The sequence below is a fragment of the Clytia hemisphaerica genome, unplaced genomic scaffold, assembly GCF_902728285.1.
Source record: "Clytia hemisphaerica strain Z4C2 unplaced genomic scaffold, Clytia hemisphaerica genome assembly, whole genome shotgun sequence".
In the NCBI taxonomy this organism is placed as follows: Eukaryota; Metazoa; Cnidaria; class Hydrozoa; order Leptothecata; family Clytiidae; genus Clytia; species Clytia hemisphaerica.
In genome coordinates, this window is record NW_027103638.1 from 1040673 (window position 1) to 1065773 (window position 25101).

General features: G+C 34.4%; 1 protein-coding gene across 1 annotated transcript; it reads right to left on the reverse strand.

Annotated features, from left to right (window-relative positions):
• Positions 1-8656: 8656 nt before the first annotated feature.
• Positions 8657-24235, reverse strand: LOC136802756 (puromycin-sensitive aminopeptidase-like). Its single transcript, XM_067059518.1, has 16 exons — positions 24097-24235; positions 23576-23657; positions 23168-23373; positions 22538-22645; positions 21894-22094; positions 21306-21491; positions 20477-20867; positions 20105-20278; positions 19431-19591; positions 14853-15186; positions 14201-14351; positions 13586-13742; positions 12318-12370; positions 11542-11641; positions 10397-10444; positions 8657-9444 (listed from the first exon to the last, which is right to left on the reverse strand). The coding sequence occupies exons 1-16, from the start codon at positions 24211-24213 to the stop codon at positions 9313-9315; spliced, it is 2601 nt and encodes an 866-aa protein (XP_066915619.1). The 5' UTR covers positions 24214-24235; the 3' UTR covers positions 8657-9312.
• Positions 24236-25101: the final 866 nt, after the last annotated feature.

Below are 25101 nucleotides of genomic sequence, written 5' to 3' on the forward strand. Positions count from 1 at the left end.
ACTGGTTGTTATTGAGTAATGAGATATACTCTCGGGTACCTAATAGCTGGGGGGGGTTGGAATAAGCGGGGCGTTGGAAGAATCTCAAAACTTAATAAGCGGGGGGGGGGGGGTGTTGTACGCTTAGGTCAAATAAACGGGGGGTTGGAAATCTTCTAGATTTTAATATACGGGGGGGGGGGGGACCTAATTGCCGGGGGGTTGGAAATTTAACTTCTGAACCCAAAAATAAGGTAAAAATAGGCTAAAAATCAGGTTATTTAGAGCAAAATAAGGGGCCTTCTCTTTGACAGCTGAAAATATTCTTGGAGATTAATAAACGGTGGGGGAGGGTGGAAAATTTCGAAAAATTAACAAGCGGGGGGGGGGCGTTTATTGAACCTAAGAGTAATAAGTATGTCTTGTTTGGAAAATGAAAAGAAGGCTAATACAGCAGAATTAGGACGAAAGAGGGAACTTTCAAAAACATTTTCCCAAAAATTAATAAGCGGGGGGGGCGGCTATTAGGTACCCGAGAGTAATTCTTTATGGATGGACGGTCAAAGTACTTTATTTCTTTTTCTGGCTTGAGACTTATTGGAAAGGCGTTCAAGAAGCTGTACTAAAACACACTTAATAAACTTTTTATAGAAAGATGTACAATGATGGACTCCCAGAATGCTGGTCAAAATTTCATCCACTACCACTTTTTACGTTTGCAAATGAATTCAGAATTTTAGTTCGGAAGACATATTTTAAAGCATCTTAAAATTCTTTTCCGAAAGTTTTATTTTCGAAAAAAACACTTTTAAATGTCCTTTTCGCGAATTATGAAATATAAAGTAATATCGAATGACGTCACAAAACGAATTTTGTTTTTTTGTGCCCTCCATAATGCCGGACGATGTTTTTAAGAATTTCTTATCTGATTGTAGATTGATCTGATACAAATAAAACAATATCTAATAGAACGTCAAAATATTGTGATTTCCTTTATAGCTCTTATCATTTTTCTTCTGATCGAACTAGCCTAGCGGCAATGGACTTGATCTTAATTTGGCGGGAACTAATTTTGACGAGCGGCAAAAGTCCTGAAAATGTTCAATTTTGGCGAGAACTTATTTTGGCCATTGATAATTTTTTCGATTTCGGCGGGAACTAACCAGTTTAATGGGATAAACTTTCGCGGGGATTAAATTTCGCGGTTAAACCTATCCGCGTTGTACTATTGGGTGGCAATATTTTCACGATTTTGTGACTTTAACTGTCAAATCATGCATGTTGGTTGTTGAAATTATCTAAGCCTATTTGATGCAAGTAACCATTCAAATAGTATTTATTTGACATATTTTGATTTTTGTTTAGAAATATTTCGCGGATGAGGCCCTTCCAAATTTCCATTGAGACTTAATTTTGCGGAATTTCGTGGATGGCACCCATTTTTTTCGAAAAATTCACTCGAAATTTTGTTCCCGCGTAAATTTCTTCCCTGTTTTGGCTTTAAGAGTTTTACGAGTAGAAACTGGTATATCTAATTGCTTGGCGAAATTAAGTCACAATGAAAATTTGGAAAGCCCTTATCCATGGAATATTTTCAAACAAAATTGCCACTACTTTTTGAATGTTTAATGGTATCAAAGAAGCGCTACTATTTTAGGCGAATACAAACCTTCGCGATTTTTGGCCCTTTTCGCGAAAAAATTCTAGGAAGGATCATCTTCGCGAAAGTTTATGCTCGCGAAAAATTCTTGACAAAATAGAAAATCCGTAAAGTAAAACTTCAAACTTTGAATAAAATGTAACTTTTATGGCACTTTTTAGTCTGCTAAATGACTAATAAGTCAAAGGACAAATGTTTCAGGCCAATCCAAGAAGTATTTCGCCGTGTCAATTCAAGACAGCCATAAGTTCATTTTTTCTATTTTGAGATAATTGACTTTAAAGGTTTAGATGTGTTGGACTTAAGGCTACACATTTCATGTCAATGCTTCATAGAAAATAAATTTGCACTAAAATTTAGGACTTTACTTAACCCTTTGAGTGCCAGGGTCTTTTTTTCTAAGTTTTTTTTTAAAAATCGCTAGTTCAAACTTTAAGGGCTTATATCTCCTGATCTAGAAAGAATTAGAAGCTCGTATATAGCTCGTTGGATAGCTTAGAGTCTCCTCTTTCTTTTGGGCGCCTTCGGCGCCGCCCGATTGAGGAAGGGCGTGGCGGACCTGACTGAACTGATGGAAAGGTGCCCAGTGGTAAAACTTCAAATCAATTCACTAGAAGACAGAATAAAGTAAAACAGGGCCAAATTTGGAGGTTCTTGGATCACTCGTTGACCAAAAATAGTCAAAAAACGGTCAGAATCTCAAAAAAGTGAATTTTTGTCAATTTTTTGCACTTTTTTGACTTTTTTGCTTAAAATCTCGCTGGAAAGACTCATTTTTGAAATTCTTTTTGCTTGACCATAAAGGACAATCTAATTCCTACGAGTTCGACCAAAAATAACGATTTCTAACTCAAACTGGGCATTACAGGAGGGCTTCGCCCTCCTATATAGCCCATGTCGTATATATACGACATCGGCACTTAAAGGGTTAAACAAAGTGAAAAAAAAAATTGAAAATATGATTTTTTGGTGTTTTTCAGCATTTTTGAGTGAGTTTAGGCCAAAAATTGAGAAATTTAAGAAAAAAAATAATTTTTGTAATTTTTCTTTAAACAAAGTGAAAAAAAAAATTGAAAATATGATTTTTTGGTGTTTTTCAGCATTTTGAGGAGTTTAGCCAAAAATTGAGAAATTTAAGAAAAAAAATAATTTTTGTAATTTTTCTTTAAACAAAGTGAAAAAAAAAATTGAAAATATGATTTTTTGGTGTTTTTCAGCATTTTTGAGTGAGTTTAGGCCAAAAATTGAGAAATTTAAGAAAAAAAATAATTTTTGTAATTTTTTTAAACAATTAAAAAAATTGAAAATGTGATTTTTTGGTGTTTTTCAGCATTTTTGAGTGAGTTTAGGCCAAAAATTGAGAAATTTAAGAAAAAAAATAATTTTTGTAATTTTTCTTTAAACAAAGTGAAAAAAAAAATTGAAAATGTGATTTTTTGGTGTTTTTCAGCATTTTTGAGTGAGTTTAGGCCAAAAATTGAGAAATTTAAAAAAAAAAATAATTTTTGCAATTTTTCTTTAAACAAAGTGAAAAAAAAATATTGAAAATATGATTTTTTGGTGTTTTTCAGCATTTTTGAGTGAGTTTGGCCAAAAAGGAAATTTAAGAAAAAAAATAATTTTTGTAATTTTTCTTTAAACAAAGTGAAAAAAAAAATTGAAAATGTGATTTTTTGGTGTTTTTCAGCATTTTTGAGTGAGTTTAGGCCAAAAATTGAGAAATTTAAGAAAAAAAATAATTTTTGTAATTTTTCTTTAAACAAAGTGAAAAAAAAAAATTGAAAATATGATTTTTTGGTGTTTTTCAGCATTTTTGAGTGAGTTTAGGCCAAAAATTGAGAAATTTAAGAAAAAAAATAATTTTTGTAATTTTTCTTTAAACAAAGTGAAAAAAAAAATTGAAAATATGTTTTTTGGTGTTTTCAGCATTTTGAGTGAGGAGGCCAAAAATTGAGAAATTTAAGAAAAAAAATAATTTTTGTAATTTTTCTTTAACCCTTTGAGTGCCAGGGTCTTTTTTTCTAAGTTTTTTTTTAAAAATCGCTAGTTCAAACTTTAAGGGCTTATATCTCCTGATCTAGAAAGAATTAGAAGCTCGTATATAGCTCGTTGGATAGCTTAGAGTCTCCTCTTTCTTTTGGGCGCCTTCGGCGCCGCCCGATTGAGGAAGGGCGTGGTGGGCGGCGGCCAAGGGGGGGGGTACGTTAGGGGAATTAAGCAGTCAGGCCCGCTACGCGGACCTGACTGAACTGAGGAAAGGTGCCCAGTGGTAAAACTTCAAATCAATTCACTAGAAGACAGAATAAAGTAAAACAGGGCCAAATTTGGAGGTTCTTGGATCACTCGTTGACCAAAAATAGTCAAAAAACGGTCAGAATCTCAAAAAAGTGAATTTTTGTCAATTTTTTGCATTTTTTTGACTTTTTTGCTTAAAATCTCGCTGGAAAGACTCATTTTTGAAATTCTTTTTGCTTGACCATAAAGGACAATCTAATTCCTACGAGTTCGACCAAAAATAACGATTTCTAACTCAAACTGGGCATTACAGGAGGGCTTCGCCCTCCTATATAGCCCATGTCGTATATATACGACATCGGCACTTAAAGGGTTAAACAAAGTGAAAAAAAAAATTGAAAATATGATTTTTTGGTGTTTTTCAGCATTTTTGAGTGAGTTTAGGCCAAAAATTGAGAAATTTAAGAAAAAAAATAATTTTTGTAATTTTTCTTTAAACAAAGTGAAAAAAAAAATTGAAAATATGATTTTTTGGTGTTTTTCAGCATTTTTGAGTGAGTTTAGGCCAAAAATTGAGAAATTTAAGAAAAAAAATAATTTTTGTAATTTTTCTTTAAACAAAGTGAAAAAAAAAATTGAAAATATGATTTTTTGGTGTTTTTCAGCATTTTTGAGTGAGTTTAGGCCAAAAATTGAGAAATTTAAGAAAAAAAATAATTTTTGTAATTTTTCTTTAAACAAAGTGAAAAAAAAAATTGAAAATATGATTTTTTGGTGTTTTTCAGCATTTTTGAGTGAGTTTAGGCCAAAAATTGAGAAATTTAAGAAAAAAAATAATTTTTGTAATTTTTCTTTAAACAAAGTGAAAAAAAAAATTGAAAATATGATTTTTTGGTGTTTTTCAGCATTTTTGAGTGAGTTTAGGCCAAAAATTGAGAAATTTAAGAAAAAAAATAATTTTTGTAATTTTTCTTTAAACAAAGTGAAAAAAAAAATTGAAAATATGATTTTTTGGTGTTTTTCAGCATTTTTGAGTGAGTTTAGGCCAAAAATTGAGAATTTAAGAAAAAAATAATTTTAATTTTTCTTTAAACAAAGTGAAAAAAAAAATTGAAAATATGATTTTTTGGTGTTTTTCAGCATTTTTGAGTGAGTTTAGGCCAAAAATTGAGAAATTTAAGAAAAAAAATAATTTTTGTAATTTTTCTTTAACCCTTTGAGGCCAGGGTCTTTTTTTCTAAGTTTTTTTTTAAAAATCGCTAGTTCAAACTTTAAGGGCTTATATCTCCTGATCTAGAAAGAATTAGAAGCTCGTATATAGCTCGTTGGATAGCTTAGAGTCTCCTCTTTCTTTTGGGCGCCTTCGGCGCCGCCCGATTTAGGAAGGGCGTGGTGGGCGGCGGCCAAGGGGGGGGGGGTACGTTAGGGGAATAAGCAGTTAGGCCCGCTGCGCGGACCTGACTGAATGATGGAAAGGTGCCCAGTGGTAAAACTTCAAATCAATTCACTAGAAGACAGAATAAAGTAAAACAGGGCCAAATTTGGAGGTTCTTGGATCACTCGTTGACCAAAAATAGTCAAAAAACGGTCAGAATCTCAAAAAAGTGAATTTTTGTCAATTTTTTGCATTTTTTTGACTTTTTTGCTTAAAATCTCGCTGGAAAGACTCATTTTTGAAATTCTTTTTGCTTGACCATAAAGGACAATCTAATTCCTACGAGTTCGACCAAAAATAACGATTTCTAACTCAAAGTGGGCATTACAGGAGGGCTTCGCCCTCCTATATAGCCCATGTCGTATATATACGACATCGGCACTTAAAGGGTTAAACAAAGTGAAAAAAAAAATTGAAAATGTGATTTTTTGGTGTTTTTCAGCATTTTTGAGTGAGTTTAGGCCAAAAATTGAGAAATTTAAGAAAAAAAATAATTTTTGTAATTTTTCTTTAAACAAAGTGAAAAAAAAAATTGAAAATATGATTTTTTGGTGTTTTTCAGCATTTTTGAGTGAGTTTAGGCCAAAAATTGAGAAATTTAAGAAAAAAAATAATTTTTGTAATTTTTCTTTAAACAAAGTGAAAAAAAAAATTGAAAATATGATTTTTTGGTGTTTTTCAGCATTTTTGAGTGAGTTTAGGCCAAAAATTGAGAAATTTAAGAAAAAAAATAATTTTTGTAATTTTTCTTTAAACAAAGTGAAAAAAAAATTGAAAATGTGATTTTTTGGTGTTTTTCAGCATTTTTGAGTGAGTTTAGGCCAAAATTGAGAAATTCAAAAAAAAGAAGTTTAAATGAAAAAAAAATTTTTGTAATTTTTCTTTAACCCTTTGAGTGCCAGGGTCTTTTTTTCTAAGTTTTTTTTTTAAAAATCGCTAGTTCAAACTTTAAGGGCTTATATCTCCTGATCTAGAAAGAATTAGAAGCTCGTATATAGCTCGTTGGATAGCTTAGAGTCTCCTCTTTCTTTTGGGCGCCTTCGGCGCCGCCCGATTGAGGAAGGGCGTGGTGGGCGGCGGCCAAGGGGGGGGGTACGTTAGGGGAATTAAAGCAGTCAGGCCCGCTACGCGGACCTGACTGAACTGATGGAAAGGTGCCCAGTGGTAAAACTTCAAATCAATTCACTAGAAGACAGAATAAAGTAAAACAGGGCCAAATTTGGAGGTTCTTGGATCACTCGTTGACCAAAAATAGTCAAAAAACGGTCAGAATCTCAAAAAAGTGAATTTTTGTCAATTTTTTGCATTTTTTTGACTTTTTTGCTTAAAATCCTCGCTGGAAGACTCATTTTGAATTCTTTTTGCTTTTGACCATAAAGGACAATCTAATTCTACGAGTTCGACCAAAAATAAACGATTTCTAACTCAAAGTGGGCATTACAGGCTTCGGGCTTCCCCCCTATAAGCCCATGTCGTTATTACGAAACAAGGTGAAAAAAAAATTGAAAAAATGATGTGATTTTGGTGTTTTTCAGCATTTTTGAGTGAGTTTAGGCCAAAAATTGAGAAATTTAAGAAAAAAAATAATTTTTGTAATTTTTCTTTAAACAAAGTGAAAAAAAAAATTGAAAATATGATTTTTTGGTGTTTTTCAGCATTTTTGAGTGAGTTTAGGCCAAAAATTGAGAAATTTAAGAAAAAAAATAATTTTTGTAATTTTTCTTTAACCCTTTGAGTGCCAGGGTCTTTTTTTCTAAGTTTTTTTTTAAAAATCGCTAGTTCAAACTTTAAGGGCTTATATCTCCTGATCTAGAAAGAATTAGAAGCTCGTATATAGCTCGTTGGATAGCTTAGAGTCTCCTCTTTCTTTTGGGCGCCTTCGGCGCCGCCCGATTTAGGAAGGGCGTGGTGGGCGGCGGCCAAGGGGGGGGGGTAGGTTAGGGAATTAAAGCAGTCAGGCCCGCTGCGCGGACCTGACTGAACTGATGGAAGGTGCCCAGTGGTAAAACTTCAAATCAATTCACTAGAAGACAGAATAAAAAAACAGGGCCCAAATTTGGGGTTCTTGGATCACGTGACCAAAAAGTCAAAAACGGTCAGATCCAAAAAAGTGAATTTTGTCAATTTTTTGCATTTTTTTGACTTTTTTGCTTAAAATCTCGCTGGAAAGACTCATTTTTGAAATTCTTTTTGCTTGACCATAAAGGACAATCTAATTCCTACGAGTTCGACCAAAAATAACGATTTCTAACTCAAAGTGGGCATTACAGGAGGGCTTCGCCCTCCTATATAGCCCATGTCGTATATATACGACATCGGCACTTAAAGGGTTAAGGCTGTTTATGGTTGATATATTATGGAACATTCAAAATTCTTATTTTTTTTGAATTGCAAAATACACCTCCTTCCAATTAGAATTCTGTGGACTTTATGCCGTTTTTGGAAAGCGTGCATGCTGAAATAGGAGGTTATGGTCTTAAGTCAATTTTCGAAAAAATGGACTTAAGTTGTCTTGAATTGACACGGCGGTTTGTCCCTCTAAGCCATTCTTAATTTTACGTCTTGATTCGCGAAAGTTTATACACGCGAAAAATATTTTCCGTTACATTCGAGAAAGTAAATTTCGTAGTCTAGCAAGCTAGACGACTAATTCAGACATATTAGAAATAAAGCAAAAAAGTAAATTTTAGTCGTCTAGAAACCTTTGTGCACTAACTCCAAACAAAAAAAAAGTGTCAATATCGCAATTAAAATTTTTTCCCGCTCAAAAAAAATTCTTGAAAATAAAATGTGTGTGGATTTGTGTGTTAAAAATGTTTCATTTGAGTTGATTTTATTTTGAGAGTTTGTTGTTGCTTAATAAATTGTTTTCTCGCTACGCAAGTTTCTGCGTAGCTAGGCCCGGTATCTATAAGGCTGGAACACCGGATTCTTCCAGTCGTTTATACAAACTAAATCCCGTATCATTATTTGTGTTTATTACTAGTATTACATGCATTATAAACGACTCCAGTCTATAAATTTCGTGAATTTCGCGTCCTCGCGAAAGTTTCTGCTCGCGAAAGTTTGTACACCTAATAAAGTAATATGCAATAAGTAATTTTATAATTTCGCGGTTAAGATGCTTTTTTACGACCCAAAAAGCTTCCATTTGGCAGTCTTGAATATTTTCACAAACGCTTTTTGAAGGTGTAACCGGTAGGACCACATTATACAGGGTGCCCCAGAAAATAGTCCTTTTTTGTAGCGTTTATGTTATCAAGAACGCGGTGACGGGGTCTCAAAATCATATGATATATCTTGTAAAACGACCCAAAAGCGGTGCAAAAAAGAATGAGATATTATAATTTCCTCTTTTTTCTTCAATAATTTTTCTAATGAATCAAATTAAGAAATGATAAAGAAAACGGATTCTAAAATAAATATTTGTGTAATACTATTTTCTGGATAATCCTATATTTTTATTAGGCACAGATACCTCATTAGCTTGAAACAGATCAAGTGTCGTTAAAGTGTTCCTAACTCAATGCTGGTGTATAAGTTGACGTAAAAGTTTGTCTAATTTTAAAGTCAAATCGTCGATTATTTGTCTAGAAGTAGTGTGTAAAGAAGAATGATCTGAGGGTTTTATCGTTATCTAAAGGACGATTTAAATCTAAAATATTGCTTAGCTTTACATCATTATTGAGTCAGAACCATCCTCACCTGAAACAGTTGTCACTGAAAGTTTGAAAGATAATGTAATGGAAAATGTTAACGACGATTTATAACGATGGTTTATAAATAATTCTACTGCCTAAAAAAATAATTCAAAGAAAATTTTCTATTTTTTGCTAATTAACTTGTTAAAGAATAAAATCACTTCTCTAATTATGTGTAGCGTCCGATTAAAAATGAAGATATGAAGAATTGGGATGTTTTTTATTGGCCTGGTGTAGATTCTTTAAGGATTTCTACACAGCCAATCACAGCTTGAGGTTTCCTTGCTAATTGATCTGATTCGTTAATTCTTGGATAACCAATCAATGATGACGTCTTTGTCACGTGCAAGCCATCTCTTATTGCATTGGATGCTTTCAATCGATTGTCTGATTACACGCTCGGCCGCCGGTACTTCTTTTCCAGAAAAGAAATTCTTTGAAGAAAAAAATAGAATAAGAAAAAATACGTAATTTGATTCGCGTAAAACACTCCCAAAAAGCCGGAATTTTAACGCTGTTCATTACCGTTCTTACATCTAACCATCCAAAAGCCAGTTCATCAATTTTTTGAGCCGATTGAAATTATTTGACTCAATTACAAGAATACCTTAAGGGAACTTATTTTGGCGGGAACTAATTTTGGCGAATTTAGACGAAATTCGCCAAATTTAGTTCCCGTCCCGCCAAAATTAAATATTTTGCGCACTCTCCAAAATAAGTTCCCGCCAAAATTAATTTTTTTTGTTTCCTTGCCTAAATAACCCCTGAAATTCATCAAAATTGCCCAAAATAAGGCAAAATAGAACAGATTTACGCTGTCGTTCGCCAAAATTAGTTCCCGCCAACATTTAAAATATTTTAATATTTTCGCCACTCGCCAAAATAAGTTCCCGCCAAAATAAGTTCCCTTAAGGTAAATGATCAGTCGTTTTCAGGGTTCATCAATACACGGGTTGCAAAATTATATCAGTGCAGTCAAAACATGTGAATACTCGAAAAAGTTCACGTGATTTTATTCCCATGTTACTTGCTTTACAACTTACAGCTGATAACTTTATCAGTGTCAATAAATTCGAACCAATCAGAAATAAATGTCATTGTAACAAGCACATAAAATTTTTGAGTAAACGCGTGATTTGTCTTCAGACTAATTTTGCAACCCGTGTACATATTAATCATTACAAGCAATTTGACGATCGTCATTTAAATCATGAAACTTTGACTAGAATGAAATAAGCTTTTAGATAGAGATTGTTGCACTTTTGTTTGCTCCTTATTTGAACAATTTGGCTGTAAAGTTACTGTAAAATTCCATTCTATTAAAGTTTGCTTGTACGTTAAAAGTGGTATGTAACATATGAGTTGAAGAAAAATTTAAAAACTTACAGTGACGTCATCCTCCTCTTCTTGAGTCACAAAGTTCTCCGTTGAAATCTAATAATGGAGTACATAAGTAAGAATAAAGAATAAATTAAGAAACATATAGAATATCAATATTAGAGGATTGTTGGAAGTGAGCCCAAGGTTTCTGCCTCTTTAATATGCAATTTCCCCATATCGATTTCTCGTCCCTTACAGCACAGAAGCAGCCGGCGAAGCAATTTTTTAGAAATATGTGTTCTTATCTTCTAGGAGACATATTTCGGGCGTCAATTCTATTTGATGTGTTCTGAAAACTTTGATTACATCAATTTTCTCTCGATTATACCCCTGTCTCGTTAAATAATGTATTCTGACTGGTTCTAAAGCTTTCTACTAGGGTTACCTAAACAACTAGAACATGTTAGATGACCTTGATTATACCCCTGTCTCGCCAGAACACATCATTTCTAGCTGATTGATTACAAAGATCTTAGGTCGAGGGCTTGACAAGGCTGAAAAATGCAGGATTCCCCCAGCAGAAGCCCTTTAAATAAGGGGTTTTTGAACAAAATCTCCAAACTTTTACTAATATAAACAATGCTATCATTTTTTCAATAGGAAATCAATGTGACTACCTTAAGGGAGGAAATTTTCGCGGCAATTTAATTTCGCGGTTGGTCAAATTATTTTTTTTCGCGGGAATTTAATTTCGCGGGAATTTAATTTCGCGGTTGCAGGATGTTTTTGACCAAAAACGTTATTAAATAAGCAAAAAACCTGTTTTAAGGCTTGAAATAGTACGAATTTGGGGGAATGCGTGAAATAAATTAAATTTCGCGGGAATTTAATTTCGCGGATTGACGATTTTGTAAAATTTCGCGGGAACTTAATTTCGCGGTTTTAGGCAAAATCCGCGAAAACCGCGAAATTTTGTTCCCGCGAAAATTTCTTCCCTTAAGGTATCACGTTTCCATTCAAAATACGTTGAAATTTTCCATCAACCAAGTTAATTGCAACTACTTTTGTTGCTTTTTCTCCCACAGTAGCAGAGCGCCGATCGGCTAACAACGATACGTTAACAATAGAATGAATAAAAGTTAATTTCTATTACGTCCATGGTTCAAACAACCCTACACTAAAGAAATATTGTAAAAGTAAAATGGACCCACCTTGATGAGCCTGGACAGCAAAAAGCCTCCTTGATATCTTCCGTATAGTTCTTCCCAGTTGTCTTTCACTGTTCGCCATGTCATTCGTCGCCCCAACAAACTACAATAAAGAAGGACGTGAATCGAGATAAGTATACGGAAGTTAGACCAACGAAAGGAGATGTTCTGGAGTTTTCATAAGATACTTCACTAATTGGTCATTAAAAGTAACAGAGATGACGCGTTCTTTAGAAAAAGTAACAAAATTGTTTTATTACAGGTTAACGACCAACCAAATCAAATAAGAGCTTGTAAAAACTCCAGCTTGTCCCAACGAAAGACGAAATACGGGTGTGCATGGGAGGCATGGCTCTTCCAGTTAATGTTCGTACAGGGGGGATGGAGGATATAGTGTCCGAGAGGAAGTGAAAAATCTACAAAATTTGCATTGTCTAGGGGGTGAACTTGCTCTGTTTGAGAGTAATTTTGAATGTCCAGGGGGTCAACTAATGCTTGTCCAGGGGAGAAGGTTAATACCTGCTGTACGGGGAATACATTTCCAAAAAAATGTTAGTTCTTCCACCCCCGCAATGTTTTTCTGGAAAAGCCTATTGCAGATGTATGAAGAACGGTAGACTCGGTTTGAATTCATTCACCATCTGGATAAAGCTGTCACTTAGTGTGAAGGCTTCTACCACAGACGTGAAATGCAATGAACTGTATTCGAACGAATGGTTTAATAAAGTTCTTTTAGTCAACTTTGGTACTCGTGAGAAAAATGAAAATTCGAAAAATACCTTCCAGTGCATCCAGCCAATGCAAACACGGTGTCGCCAGATCGTACTTTGTCCTGTAAGAAGATATGACGAAAATCGTTTACATATTTGATACTGGAATAGATTTCATGAAAATCAAAAAACCTTTTTGAGGCTGAATAAAAAGATCCAATGATCCACACACGAAGATATTATAATTTTACAGTTGAATAAATGGCTCTGTTACGAAATTTGTCGCATTTTTGTCGGATAAAAATTCAACTCGACCTGGTGGGACAAGAATATTTCAGTCTAATTCTTTCTGAATATGCGAGTCATTTAGATAGACTTTAGAACTTTTAACTAAAAGTTAGTTAGTAAAGATAAATTGCTTAAAATTAAAAATTTAAGTTATCCACCCGATATGTACCTAAAATTTGTGTCAGACCCACGTGTAGTGAAAAGCTTTTTGCACACGAGACAATTATGAATGTTTTTTTTTTAAATACGACTTTCTATCATTATAATCTTTCCACAATAAATTCGAACTTGTTCCCAGTCCCCGTCAAGGTGAAATCCTTCTTAGAAAACTTTCTATAATTCGAATCTCTTTTATTCGAACAAATAAGATTCTCCCTTCGACTCCGAATTAATGAGAGTATACTGTATTCCAATTCTAATCTTCTAAAGTGACACTTTACTTTACTTACACTGACAATCGCTATAAACTTTCAATATTTTGGAAAACAAGGAAGGTAAATACTTTGTTCACGATAAATGATAAAAATACACATCCCTCCTGCAAAATTTATGAGGGTTTATGTGATTGTGGAGAGAATTATATCGGGGAAACGAATCGTAATGTTGAAGTTAGATGGACTGAACATGGGAACCCCAATCATAAATCAGAACCCGCTAAACACCTACTCAACAACCCAGGTCACTCTTTTGTTTGGAAATCAATCTTCAACGCGTCAAAATTCTCAACACAAAGAAAAATCTTGGAGGCATTCTTTATTGCTACCAAAGGACCTAGTTTGAAAACCAAATAGACACTCGTAGCCTTATGCTTTTCAGAAATGGAATCACGTGAGACTTAATGATATTTATAGCTTTTAATAATTCCCTATACTGTAATATATTTTATCGTCACTTAAAGTTTTTATTGCTTTTAATTACTCACATTTTTCCCAATTTTTTCAATAAATTTGTTACTTTCTTTTTACTTGTATGATAACTGATGATGGCGTAAGCCGAAAAGCTTTTTATCCAATTTTCAAATATATTTTATATTTCACAACTTTACTTACAGACATGCAGAAATCAAGAGCTTTTTGAATGATGGCTTCATCTTGGTTGAAACCGAGCACACGAACCAATCGTCCTTGTTCTTCCATGTGGGTTGTGTCGTTGTATAGTTTGACCATGTTATTGAACGTCTCCTCGTCCCCATTGCGCGAAACAGTACTGGAAATACAAAGCAAGGTTTTACGTGTGAGACGGAAAATAGCTTCACACAGAAAAATAACAATATCTTCTTGGAGTTTTGGTGAATCGTTCAGAAGGAAAAGCCTCTTTGTATACTTCCCTGAAACGGAAGAACCTTGAACACTGACAAAGGTCTATTTTTAGAAAAAATCGTCTCAATGTTTTTAACTTAAAACCATATTGGTGAATTAGTGTAAATCCAAAGAATAGGAAAGCTTGAGAAGAGCCTTCGGGTAGACTGCAGTTGCAAACTTACTTATTAGGTGAAGTCTTGCAAAAGTGTACGAAATGCAGGAAAGTTTTTGAAACCAAAATTTATTGTGTGAAACAGTGTAAAAAGTTTTATATTAAACTGGTCCCCAAAGGTAAAAGTTTTAGCATCTTGGGATTATAAGACAAAAGTCAAGGTAATAAAAGGTTTGTGGTTGAACCCCTACCAGTAGACGGCATCACGAAGGTCAGCAGGTATTGATTCACTTCCATCGACATGAGCTTGGAACATTTGTTGGCATTTGGCTACAACATCAGCATCTCCACACAAACCAAGTCGACGGATGGCTTTGCCTCTCAACATACCAGTTAACGGAGCTGTTCAAAAATAAGGCGAAAAGAAAATTGATTTATAAAGGTTTTAATGTTTTGTTAAATTACCGCCATTAACGTTCGATTTGTGTAAGGGGTCTCCCCTACAGATTCGAACATTTGCTTCAATAATGACGGAAAATCATCATTTTTACCAATTCAAACATCCGATATATGTTCAAATAATGCAAAAAGAATGATATTCAAATAGCCAAAAAGTGACAATTTGGCCAAAAAGGGCCAAATAAGACAAAAAAGGGGCAAACAAGCCAAAAAGGAACAGTTCAGTTAAAAAAGGGCAATTCAGCGGAAATCTATTTTCCAGAAGTCCGAAATCAAGAGGAGTCATTTTATTCTTTCTGAAACAGCAAGTTTATCATAATTTCATGCTGGTAAAAAACATTTATTGTACTGTTTTTGTTTTCGATTATAACTCGCTAGTACAAGTTACTATTAGGTACTAAGACTTGATGTGACTAAGATGTGATTAACCGAGATGGTACTTACATTCTCCTTCCTGTGGCTCCCATCCCAATTTATCAGCTAACGGCTTGAAGAAACTCAACACAAACTTCTTGTAGTTTTCGTAGTGATCTGTGTTTTGAAGTAAAATACCCAAACAGGATAAATTCTGATCGATATTGCTCCAGACGACGAAATCATTTTCACTTCGGTATCCGTTCAAAATATCTAAGAAATTGTTGGTGGTAGTGTAGCCAGAGTATGCCAGAGCGAATAAGTCGCTTTCCAAACCGAGCCGATCAACGGAGCCCAGTGATTGGATGGATGGGATGAGACGTTGGAGCATCTCTGGTGAATAGTTGATGCGGTAGAAACCAACCTATTGAAGATCAAGCTCATTGGTGACATAAGGTTAAGTATTTGGGCTATTCCAAAAAAAATCTGTACCGCTCTGTTGAGGAGGTCGTTTTTGGAAAAGGTGACCCCCTGGATTTTTTTTCAATTTTTCAGGACCCCCTTGGATTTTTTTCTCCTTTTTTGGACCACCCTGGAATTTTGAACCCGTTTTACTTACCATTCTGGATTTTCCACCCTGGATTTTTCCACTCGAAAAACCAGACCACTTGGATTTTTTATTTTCAAGACCACCCTGTATGTCACACCTCCTCAAGATAGGGGGTACAAACTATTTCTGGAATAGCCCATTGTACTCCTGATAAACCCCTGAAATAAGGCAAATATGGACTCAGACCAATGAAATCAGGCTAACTAAGAGTAATATACGAGATATTTTCTTACTTCAGAAGGAGGGATGAAATGTGATCACCGTCGACAAAAAAAAACAACAAAGAAAGCATGTTTCATCATATCCAGTTTTTTCTAGGAATTTGAAAAGGTTTTTTCTCTCTATATTCAAAAGTAACTTAGGATTAGCATGCTATTTCTATATGTTGAACGGTGAAAAGAATGCGGCTTACATTATATTTTAATTTTTCCCATGCTATTTCTATATGGATATAAATGATAAATAGTGATCGTTTTGTATGTCAGCTCAGAGTAGATAAAGGCAGGGGAAAAGGGAGGCTGTGTTTTTTTCCGTGAACTGTTTTGCTGCTAAATGTTTTTATCTTTTGAGAATTATGTTTAGTAAAAATAATCTTGATTGTTAACCTAAGGACTTGGATATATTCGTTTTACTCTAAAAGACAGGGAACTAGCTTCTAATTTTTTGGCTGCGTTTTTAAGAAAGTAGTATTTGAATATACAAGAGGTTCTGGTCGTCGTGATAACAGTCTATAAACATACAGTCAATGCCATACGTAGTTTACATGTATAGTTTACAACAAGGTGAGTAACCTACCGGAGGGTGACTTATTTTCGTGTCGAGATATCATAATATCAAATCTCTCAAAATTAGTTATATCTCTCTAACTTTATTACAACTAGGCAAAGGAATAAATTTTGAAAAGTTTTGCAAAAAAATTCAAACCATCAGATTATCCATCAAACTCTTTTTACCATTTTAGACAGAACAAAAATTCAAATAAATTTCATATTTGGTGGTATATAATATAAGCCAAAGGTCGAAATGGCAGAATGTAGGAAAAATGAAGTCGATGAGTTAGTAGCTCCTCCGACGAAGAAGCCACGCCTTGAACCGAATCTTGTTAAACCACCAATGCAAGATGGGAAGTCTAACGACATTGGAGGACATTTAGCCAATCAGCTGTCGACTCAACAAAACGACCATGAAGATGAACAACAAGGCGAATCGTCTCAAACTCAAGAAGTTATTGAATTAACAGTGAATATGTTTAGCAACAATACCCCAATGAAGCTATCTCTCCCAGTCAAAGCACTTAAAAATGATGGTTTCTCTGATGACCTTGTCAACCTTCTCAAAACAATTGGTCAAAAAGAGGAAAACATCTCGGAAACAGAACTAGTCACGCTGATAAAGTCTGGAGTTAGAAGAATGTCAGAATCAAAAGCGTTTGAAGACTTCATCAAATGTTGCCGAAAAATGCCAACATTCAAAGTCAAATTACTGGACGACGATAAACTCGTATATCTGCGTGTCCAGCACCCTTCAAATTCGGAAGCTGAATGGGTCTCTCTTCACCTGGAAACTGTAGAAAAAATTCCCTTCCTTAAAGCGTTGTGCTCCGATCGTTGGAAAACTTCGGACTATCAAACCATTACAAGTGTTCGAGCCAAAAGTCTTCGATTTCTTGATTTTGTTTATGTTTCTGATGAAAATTTTGAAGTAGCATCTCCGTTCTGGTCAAAATCAGCAAGTCTTTTCATTCATTCTCAACTGGATTTGAAAAGTACAATGGAAGATTTCCACTATCTAGATATCGAGTTTAAGCTACTCAACGATCTAAATTCTGCCGTATCTGACAACGTCCAACTTTGTAAAAACATACGGACATCGTTTGGCTCCAGCGGCGCACGAACGCACCACGCACGGATCATGGTCATAGCAATCAACCTTGGTCTTATCAACACTCAGTCATTGAAGGCTAAAATCCGAAATCACTTTTATAACGCGTTCTACTATATCGTTTCACATGGTATGTTCGATGGTGAAATCCACAATGACGTAGTATCGATGTATGGAAAATTTAAATTCACAGCCGGTCAATTGGATCAACTTGACCGTGTGGATGGGGGCTTACCTGAACCCGATCACCATGAGGAATATCATTATGTAAGTGACACAGAATCCAATCATCTGTATGGGGAAGATTATCATGGTAGTGACAATTATGGCACTTACTTTCTATGAGTAAAACAAGTCATAAGATACTTAGAGAACAAAGAATGTTAAAAAGAAGATGACATATTTTAATCGTATATTTAGCCAGTTTATCATTATAACCATACCATCAATCTAGTCTGAATCGCAGAACTCTATATACTTTCTATATAGGTCTGCTTAATAGTGCATTGCTTGCCTTCCCGCTACGGTGGCTCATTATGGTGGCAGATTTTTCCTTTTCGCTAAAGTAATGTAATGTAATGATTTTTTCAAAGCCTGTCGCGAACAACTTTCAGTAAACTTTTAGTTTTTGCTTTATTAATGAGACAAAGTGAACATGATACTGTATTTCCTTTAAAGTAATTCCCAAAAATATATTATAGGGTTTCAAAGACAATGACCACCTGTCTCCAGACTAATTTTTGTAGGTAGCGTACATAAAGATCCCTTTAGAGTTAAAAGGATCTTCAGAATTCTTTCGAAGGCTTTTTTCCTGCCCCTACGGTTACTATATTATACCTTTTTAATTTTTGAATTTTTGGAAATCTCGAAAATCACTCAAAAGGTACAAAATAATTCCTACAGGGTGTTTTAAAATTACCTTAAACGGTTTAAAAAAATCGTACCACGGAAGGTATCATTTTAATCCTTAAAGGAATATATTTTTTCCTGAAAAGGGACAATTTTGTTATCTAAAGGTAAACCCAATTATTAGAACCTCTAAAGGTACTAATATGAACCGCTAAAACTTTCAGTGCAGTTCTGTTTTTGGTTTTCTTTTCCCAGCCATTTAATCGCCCACTTAAAGGTTTTGTTTTTAAATAAGAGTGATATCGTTTGCTTACTCATCAATTTTAATTTACAAGCTTTTTCACATCAAACTGACACTGATGTGAAGCAAGATTGGTCCGAAAGAGGAAAAGAATTTTTGCTTATATCAGCACAATATAATTGTCCTAATATGTAATATGCGTGATATGAAACGGGAACACTTATGAAAAAATAAAATCCCCTCTCCAAAATCCAGAGAAATAAATGAAAACGATACTCATGATGGTCATTGATTTTCATAATTTGCTAAAGGCTCATGAAAGAAGCATGGTGTTTTGTAACATGGTGGTATTTAAAAATCCTTTTAGTTCCACGGGGTACTCAAATACCAAAAAGTGGTATCCAGACTAAAATTTTGAGAAATCCTTTAGTACATTGGTCTGCATTGGTACTAAAATTAGTGATTTTCATCATTTTCCATAATTTTCCATAATTTTTCGTGATTTTTCATAATTTTTTTAAAAAAATATATATTTTTTCATTTCATTAAGAAAATAATCAGAGTTCAATTATTTTTGCATTCAGTCAAATGTCTTTTAGTACTGACCCCCCCTGGTAAAGAAAGTTGTAAAATCAGTAAGATAAAACGGTCGAAAGAAGCACTCATGGCCATGGTCAACAACCATTTCCTTGGAAGACTTAAAGTCGACCGACCTATTCGTCTGTTTTCGTGCAATTCCATTCAAGTATTCCATCTTAAGGGGATAATCAGATGGTTTGTAATATTTGGCATGCGGGATCCTTCTATTGTCTTGAGCAAAATCTCAAACTATTTTTGCCTAACAATTTTCCAAAAGTCGAGCTATTTAAGTTACGAGTTTTTGGCTTTTAGGATGAAAACAATAGAATTTCAAAGTAAGAACTGTGCAGGAACCCATTTCAAAAAATTTCAATTTTAATTTAATATCGCCATTTTGGAAAATTGTTACACAAAAATACTTTGAGGTTTTACTAAGGACCACGGAAGGTTTCTGTAATCTAAATATCTCAAACCATCTCATTATCCCTTTAAATAAAAAAAACATTACCTGTCCAGGGTTCAATTTGATCCAATCATCTTGCTGACAGCCTTGGATATGAAGATTCATTGGGAAGTCGTTACCATTGACCAAAGTGTCATAACAACTTTCGCCTTTGCTAGATTTGGTGGCCACCCATATTGGGACATCCCACTTAGCATCTGATCCCTCTAGAAAAGTAAAATAGAGGAAAGATTATAAAAACATCGATTTGTGATTTCGAGGTAGGTTTAAAACTCTAGACGTCGACATTATGAAATTTTTGCCCCTGTTCGAGCCGCCTGAGAAAATCCAGATATCTCTTTTGTGCGAATCAAACAATTTCCAAATAAGGTTTTATACCAGTTTAACATATAAACAACATGAGTTTTGAAAGAAACTTATAAACAACATGAAAGAGCGAAGCCATACTCGTTTCGACATTATTATTCACAAAATAGTGGAAACTGTACGTTTTTAGAAGAATAAGCTATACAAGAACATTATTCAAGGCTTCGATGGCAAAAAGAACAATTTAAGGCTTTGCAGACTCGTTAATACCCAAATTCTTAGGAAATTGCAAAAAAATACAAATAAAATGGTGAAAATAAGAACGTTAAGAACATTTTGGGGAAAAATCTTAAGAACATCTAAAGGCTTAAAAATCTTGGATGTTCTTTATAAAAAAAACGTAATGTAACTACCTTGTGATCCGTCAGAGTTGAATTTCTTAGCATCAAGAGTGAGAATGCGTGATCCATCTTTGGTGTGTTCATCACAAACAGAAATGACTGGATATCCCATCTGACTTGTCCAAGTGTTCATAACAGTACTGACTGGTTTACCGCTCTTCATTTGTAGGTGGTGCCATAAGTCCTCTGAAATCAAAGAAAAATAGAATGGAAGTGCTGCAAAACATTTATTAATAAAATGACCGATAAGTTGGAATTAAAGGAGCTCGGGAAATTTTGCTCCGACCACGTCGGCCTGTCAAAAGATAGCATTTGAAAAAAAGTACACCGAGCCAAAGCACAGCGGTTAAGAGCACCTAAGTGTTAAAGATATCAGAACATTACTTGTTTTTCCATTCTTATAGCTGAAGGTGGTCAAATAACTATGCAAGCCAGATTTGAAGTCTTTTTCACCGATCCAATTATGTAACATCCTGATAACCGAAGCTCCTTTACTGTATGAAATAGCATCGAAAATTTCATCAATCTCAGCTGGATTCTTGACTTCAACTTCAATGGGATGACTGTTTTTGAGAGCGTCCAATTCAAGAGCTTTAGTGTAATCAGTTGACACAAATTGTTTCCAGATGTGAAAATCAGGACAACAGAAATCAACACATAGATATTCGATCCATGAGGCGAATCCTTCGTTCAACCAAAGGTCTGTCCACCATTCCATCGTGGTAAGATTGCCAAACCACTGGTGAGCAATCTCATGACCAACCACCAAAGCCACCTGTAAATTTCAAAGATAATCTCAGAGTGTATTTGGAGATGTCTTGCTTTACTTACTAAAGTAAGAGAGGCATAATACAAGCAACGACCGAAATTATCCTTAGAGAACCAATTTAGAAAGTGAATTTATACTATAAAACTATATCCTTTTAGGGTCACACAGGGCAGTGAAGCAGGACACTATCGCGGAAAGATCAGGTTGATGGTTATTCATGATATTTATGTATAAATCTCTATATGATGGGAACAGCTATAATTAGGAAGGAATAAGCCCCAACTGGGCATTTGCCACGAGTTCCAAACGAAATGAGTAGTGATAATTCCTGGAGTTTTCTAATGTTTCCCCTTAAAATTAAGAATGAAGGTTGTCGATATCAAGAATAATTTCAACAAAGAAACTGGCTTTTTAAAAAATAGTGACACGCTCAATCTTACTTACCCATTGTTTGGCTGTAATAGATGTTTCTTTCTCGTCGACCAGTAGACAAGTTTCACGGTATGTGACCAGACCCCAATTCTCCATGGCTCCAGCAGCAAAGTCAGGGATGGCAATCAGATCCATCTTGGGTAGAGGGTACTTAATACCGAAATAGTCAGCATAAAATGGTAGTGTTTTCAAAGAAATCTGTAACATAAAGAAATAAAATCTACAATAAACTGCAGTGATACAGTGCATGAAGCACCGTAACCTTTGAAAGTTAGTTTTTTATTTCTCAATATTTCGCTTGAATTGTTTCCGAATTTTCATTAGTACTTTGGGATTCTACTTATTTCACTGCAATATATAATATAAGGTGGTCATGAATATCTTATATTAAATCTTAGCATTGTCTTTTTTATGACTTCAGTAGAAATAAAAGTTTTAAGTTTTAATGTCTGGAGCTCGGTCTCATTGTAATTACTAAAACACCAGGCATTATCCCATCGGATTATCAACAATTCTCCTTGTAGAGTTTTTAAAAATCAACTTCCAAATTCCTCGATAAAGCTAACGATTGTTAAAGAAAAACGTTGTTAAAAACCTTACATCTAATGCAAATTTGCCTTGTTCTGTTTTACCACAGGGGGTGTAAACTTTAACAGCAATATCATCAGTTGTTCGTCCTTCAACATACTCAAACTCTCCGACAACAAACGCTACAAGATATGTGGACATGATGGGACTTTTATTGAAGGAGACAACTTTGTGTGTTTCATCTTCTGCAAATGGCTTCTCTTCTTTGACGTCCTGAATACAACAATTAAATGCTAAAGATTTTATACCTTTATATAGAAAGAATAGTCTCCCTTTAAAAATCAACTTGATGGAAGGATTGTTTAATTCTAATCCATCCATGATACCAGCTATAGCACTGGTTACAAGTAAGTAATATTTCCTAAAAGGCAACTGCACGTTGAAACAATCTTAAAATTCAGTCAAATACAAAATGGTATCAGGGAACAATAGACGATATCGGATTTAGATAAATGCAATGCATTCTGGTTTCTAGGGACTCTCAAAGGAATTATAATCTATTATCTAATCTATTATAATTCCTTTGAGAGTCCCTAGAAACCAGAATGCATTGCATTTATCTAAATCCGATATCGTCTATTATTTGGAATCAGAAGGAGAAGCTCCGGCTAATTCAGCATTTAAATACATAAAAAAAACTTTTTATCACAACTTACCATGTTAGAGAGAACAACAAGGTCTTTAGGTGCAATCATTGTAATGTCGAATGTTGCCTTGATTGCAGGTTCATCCCAGCAAGGAAATGCTCTTCTAGCATCAGTTGCCTATAATAAACATATAGAGATGTTATGAAGTAGATATTAGATATTACCGGAATTGGTCCTACTCCTTTCGAAGCCAGAGTTCTTCTCTCTTGAGAAAGAATTTATAGTGCTACCCCAGACGTTTCTAATCATGTGTACACAGCACACATGTATCATCATGATTGATGATTACACTTGAACAAAGCGAGAGCGTGTTAGCAATCGCAAGCTTGCACATAGGAATGTAACCACATCACAATGCTGACATATTTATCCACACTCTTGTATTAGAGTTGTTATTCCTCTCACACAGTATGGGTTGACCCAGGCCAGGTACACTCACTTGCCAAGTGAGTCAAAAACCTTGTTGGGAATAGAACTCGGGTTGCTGGCCTATGCGAAAGCAAAAATTAAACCAAATAAAACTTATTTCATGGATATGGACAGGCTACATTAAGCCATTTCATTGATATCTGAGTATCAGACTTTATTAAATATACTTAAATATACTAAATATACAAAATCATAAAATCAAAATATTACCTCAAATTGCGTGACACCCATGTACTTTTCCTCCCCACCTTGAGTTGTGTATTTGCTTCTATAGAAACCTTTCATTTTGTCATTCAACTCCCCAGTAAATTTCAATTTGAGAGTGGCATTGCCTTTTGGTAAGGTGTTTGGGAAGTTGAAAATGACTATTTCAGTTTCTTTGTCATACACAATGTCTGATTCTGCACATTTGTAAGCTGCAAAGCAAAAGAAAAGTGAAAACTATCAAACAATTAATTCTACCCAAAGTCTCAATAATTATTAATAAGTCTTTTGAGTAGTCGATAACAGAAAATTACTTTGTATTGATTGATGCCTGACGATGAAATTGACAACTATTTGAATATACATAATTCCAGCTCATTTTAGAGACAAGGACAGGGCAGAACAGGGACTTACATATTGTTTCACTGTGGAATTCAGCCTCATCAATCACAATATCTAATGAATTGACTTGAATTCTTTTGGTGTCTCTGCGTACCTGAATAAAATAATCAAAAGGGATGGAAAGTTATACTATCTTCATTATTAAGAAAAATACTTTGGTTTTAGCAAGGTTTTCTCGCAATAAGGTGATTAGCTCAGCTTTTGCTGAAACAGCTGGAAACAGCACTGTACGATACAAAGCAACTTTTCTCAGATTCTAACTCAACTGTTGTTGTTGTAGTTGAGAATTTTGGTCATTGAGAAAAAAAAGTAGAATGGAAAGGACTTAGGAATATTGCTATCCATCCAAATCAAGTCTCATCAAAACAATAAAAAGTGAATTTTTGGCATCTTTGCTTTGCATCTAAAAAGACATCTTTGTTTTGATTGTGAAGATTTGAAAGTATAACACAAGCTAAAGGGAGGCATGGTTAATAATAAGAATGTTTCCTTATTAACCTTTGAAATTGCTGAAAAAATTATACAATATGTACCTCAATATCCACAGTTTCAGAACCAGTGAATTTAAATGTTTCAAGGTTAGGATGAAACGTCACATTGTAGTTTGATGGACGTACAGAGGTTGATAAACGTTTGAATTCCTTTGCCATTTCTATAATGATATAAAATAATTTTTTTTCACAAAACTGAAAACCAAACAAAATTTATCAAGTTGAATGTTGTAAACTTATTCATCAAAATTCAATAACAAACAAGGAACGATCAACATAATGAGTACATTCCATTTACCAGACTTTTCAAACTGAGCTGGTAAAAAAAGTATCACTAACTTGTCACTCCATTTAGTCTTTTTATCTAACGAAGCTAACTGATTATAAAGCCCTGCAAAATAGTGGGGGGGGGTTGAAGGTTTTAAGATATTTTTAAGCTGGTGGGGGCTGGGATGCTACCAAATTTTAGGTAAGGGTAACCATGTTGGAGGATTAGTTTATTTTCTTCATATTGGACGGAGTCAATTTAAATCCGTCATCTTGATCATCATTAAAAAAAAGAAATTCCAAGGAATCAGACCTTAAAAGATATCCAACCTAACAATTTGGTTAAAATAGATGGGGAAACTTGTTTTAAAGCATGTGTATAAAGACAATTTTATCTTTGAAAACGTAGTTTACCTTTGAAATAGGTGGGGACTAAAATTCAGGTGGGGGTTGAGTTTTGCTCCATTTTTAGGTGGGGGTAAAGCTATACATATGGGGTGACTTTTTCCAGGTGGGGGTTGGAGGGGTGTTGCCCAATATGTGCAATTTTCTCAATCTGCTCAGTTCCTGTCTTTTTTCAGCATCTAACTCACTGTTTTGTTTACATTATTAGTATGTTGACACTATATTTAAAATAAACAACATTCCTTATCCCTCTCACCACATTGGGGGCACAAAATGACAAGTAAGACCTAGTGAGTCATTATGGATATTGTTATTAAAGCACAAATAACAAGCTAGATGCTGAATGGACCTACCTGATGATGAAAGTTAGATAGT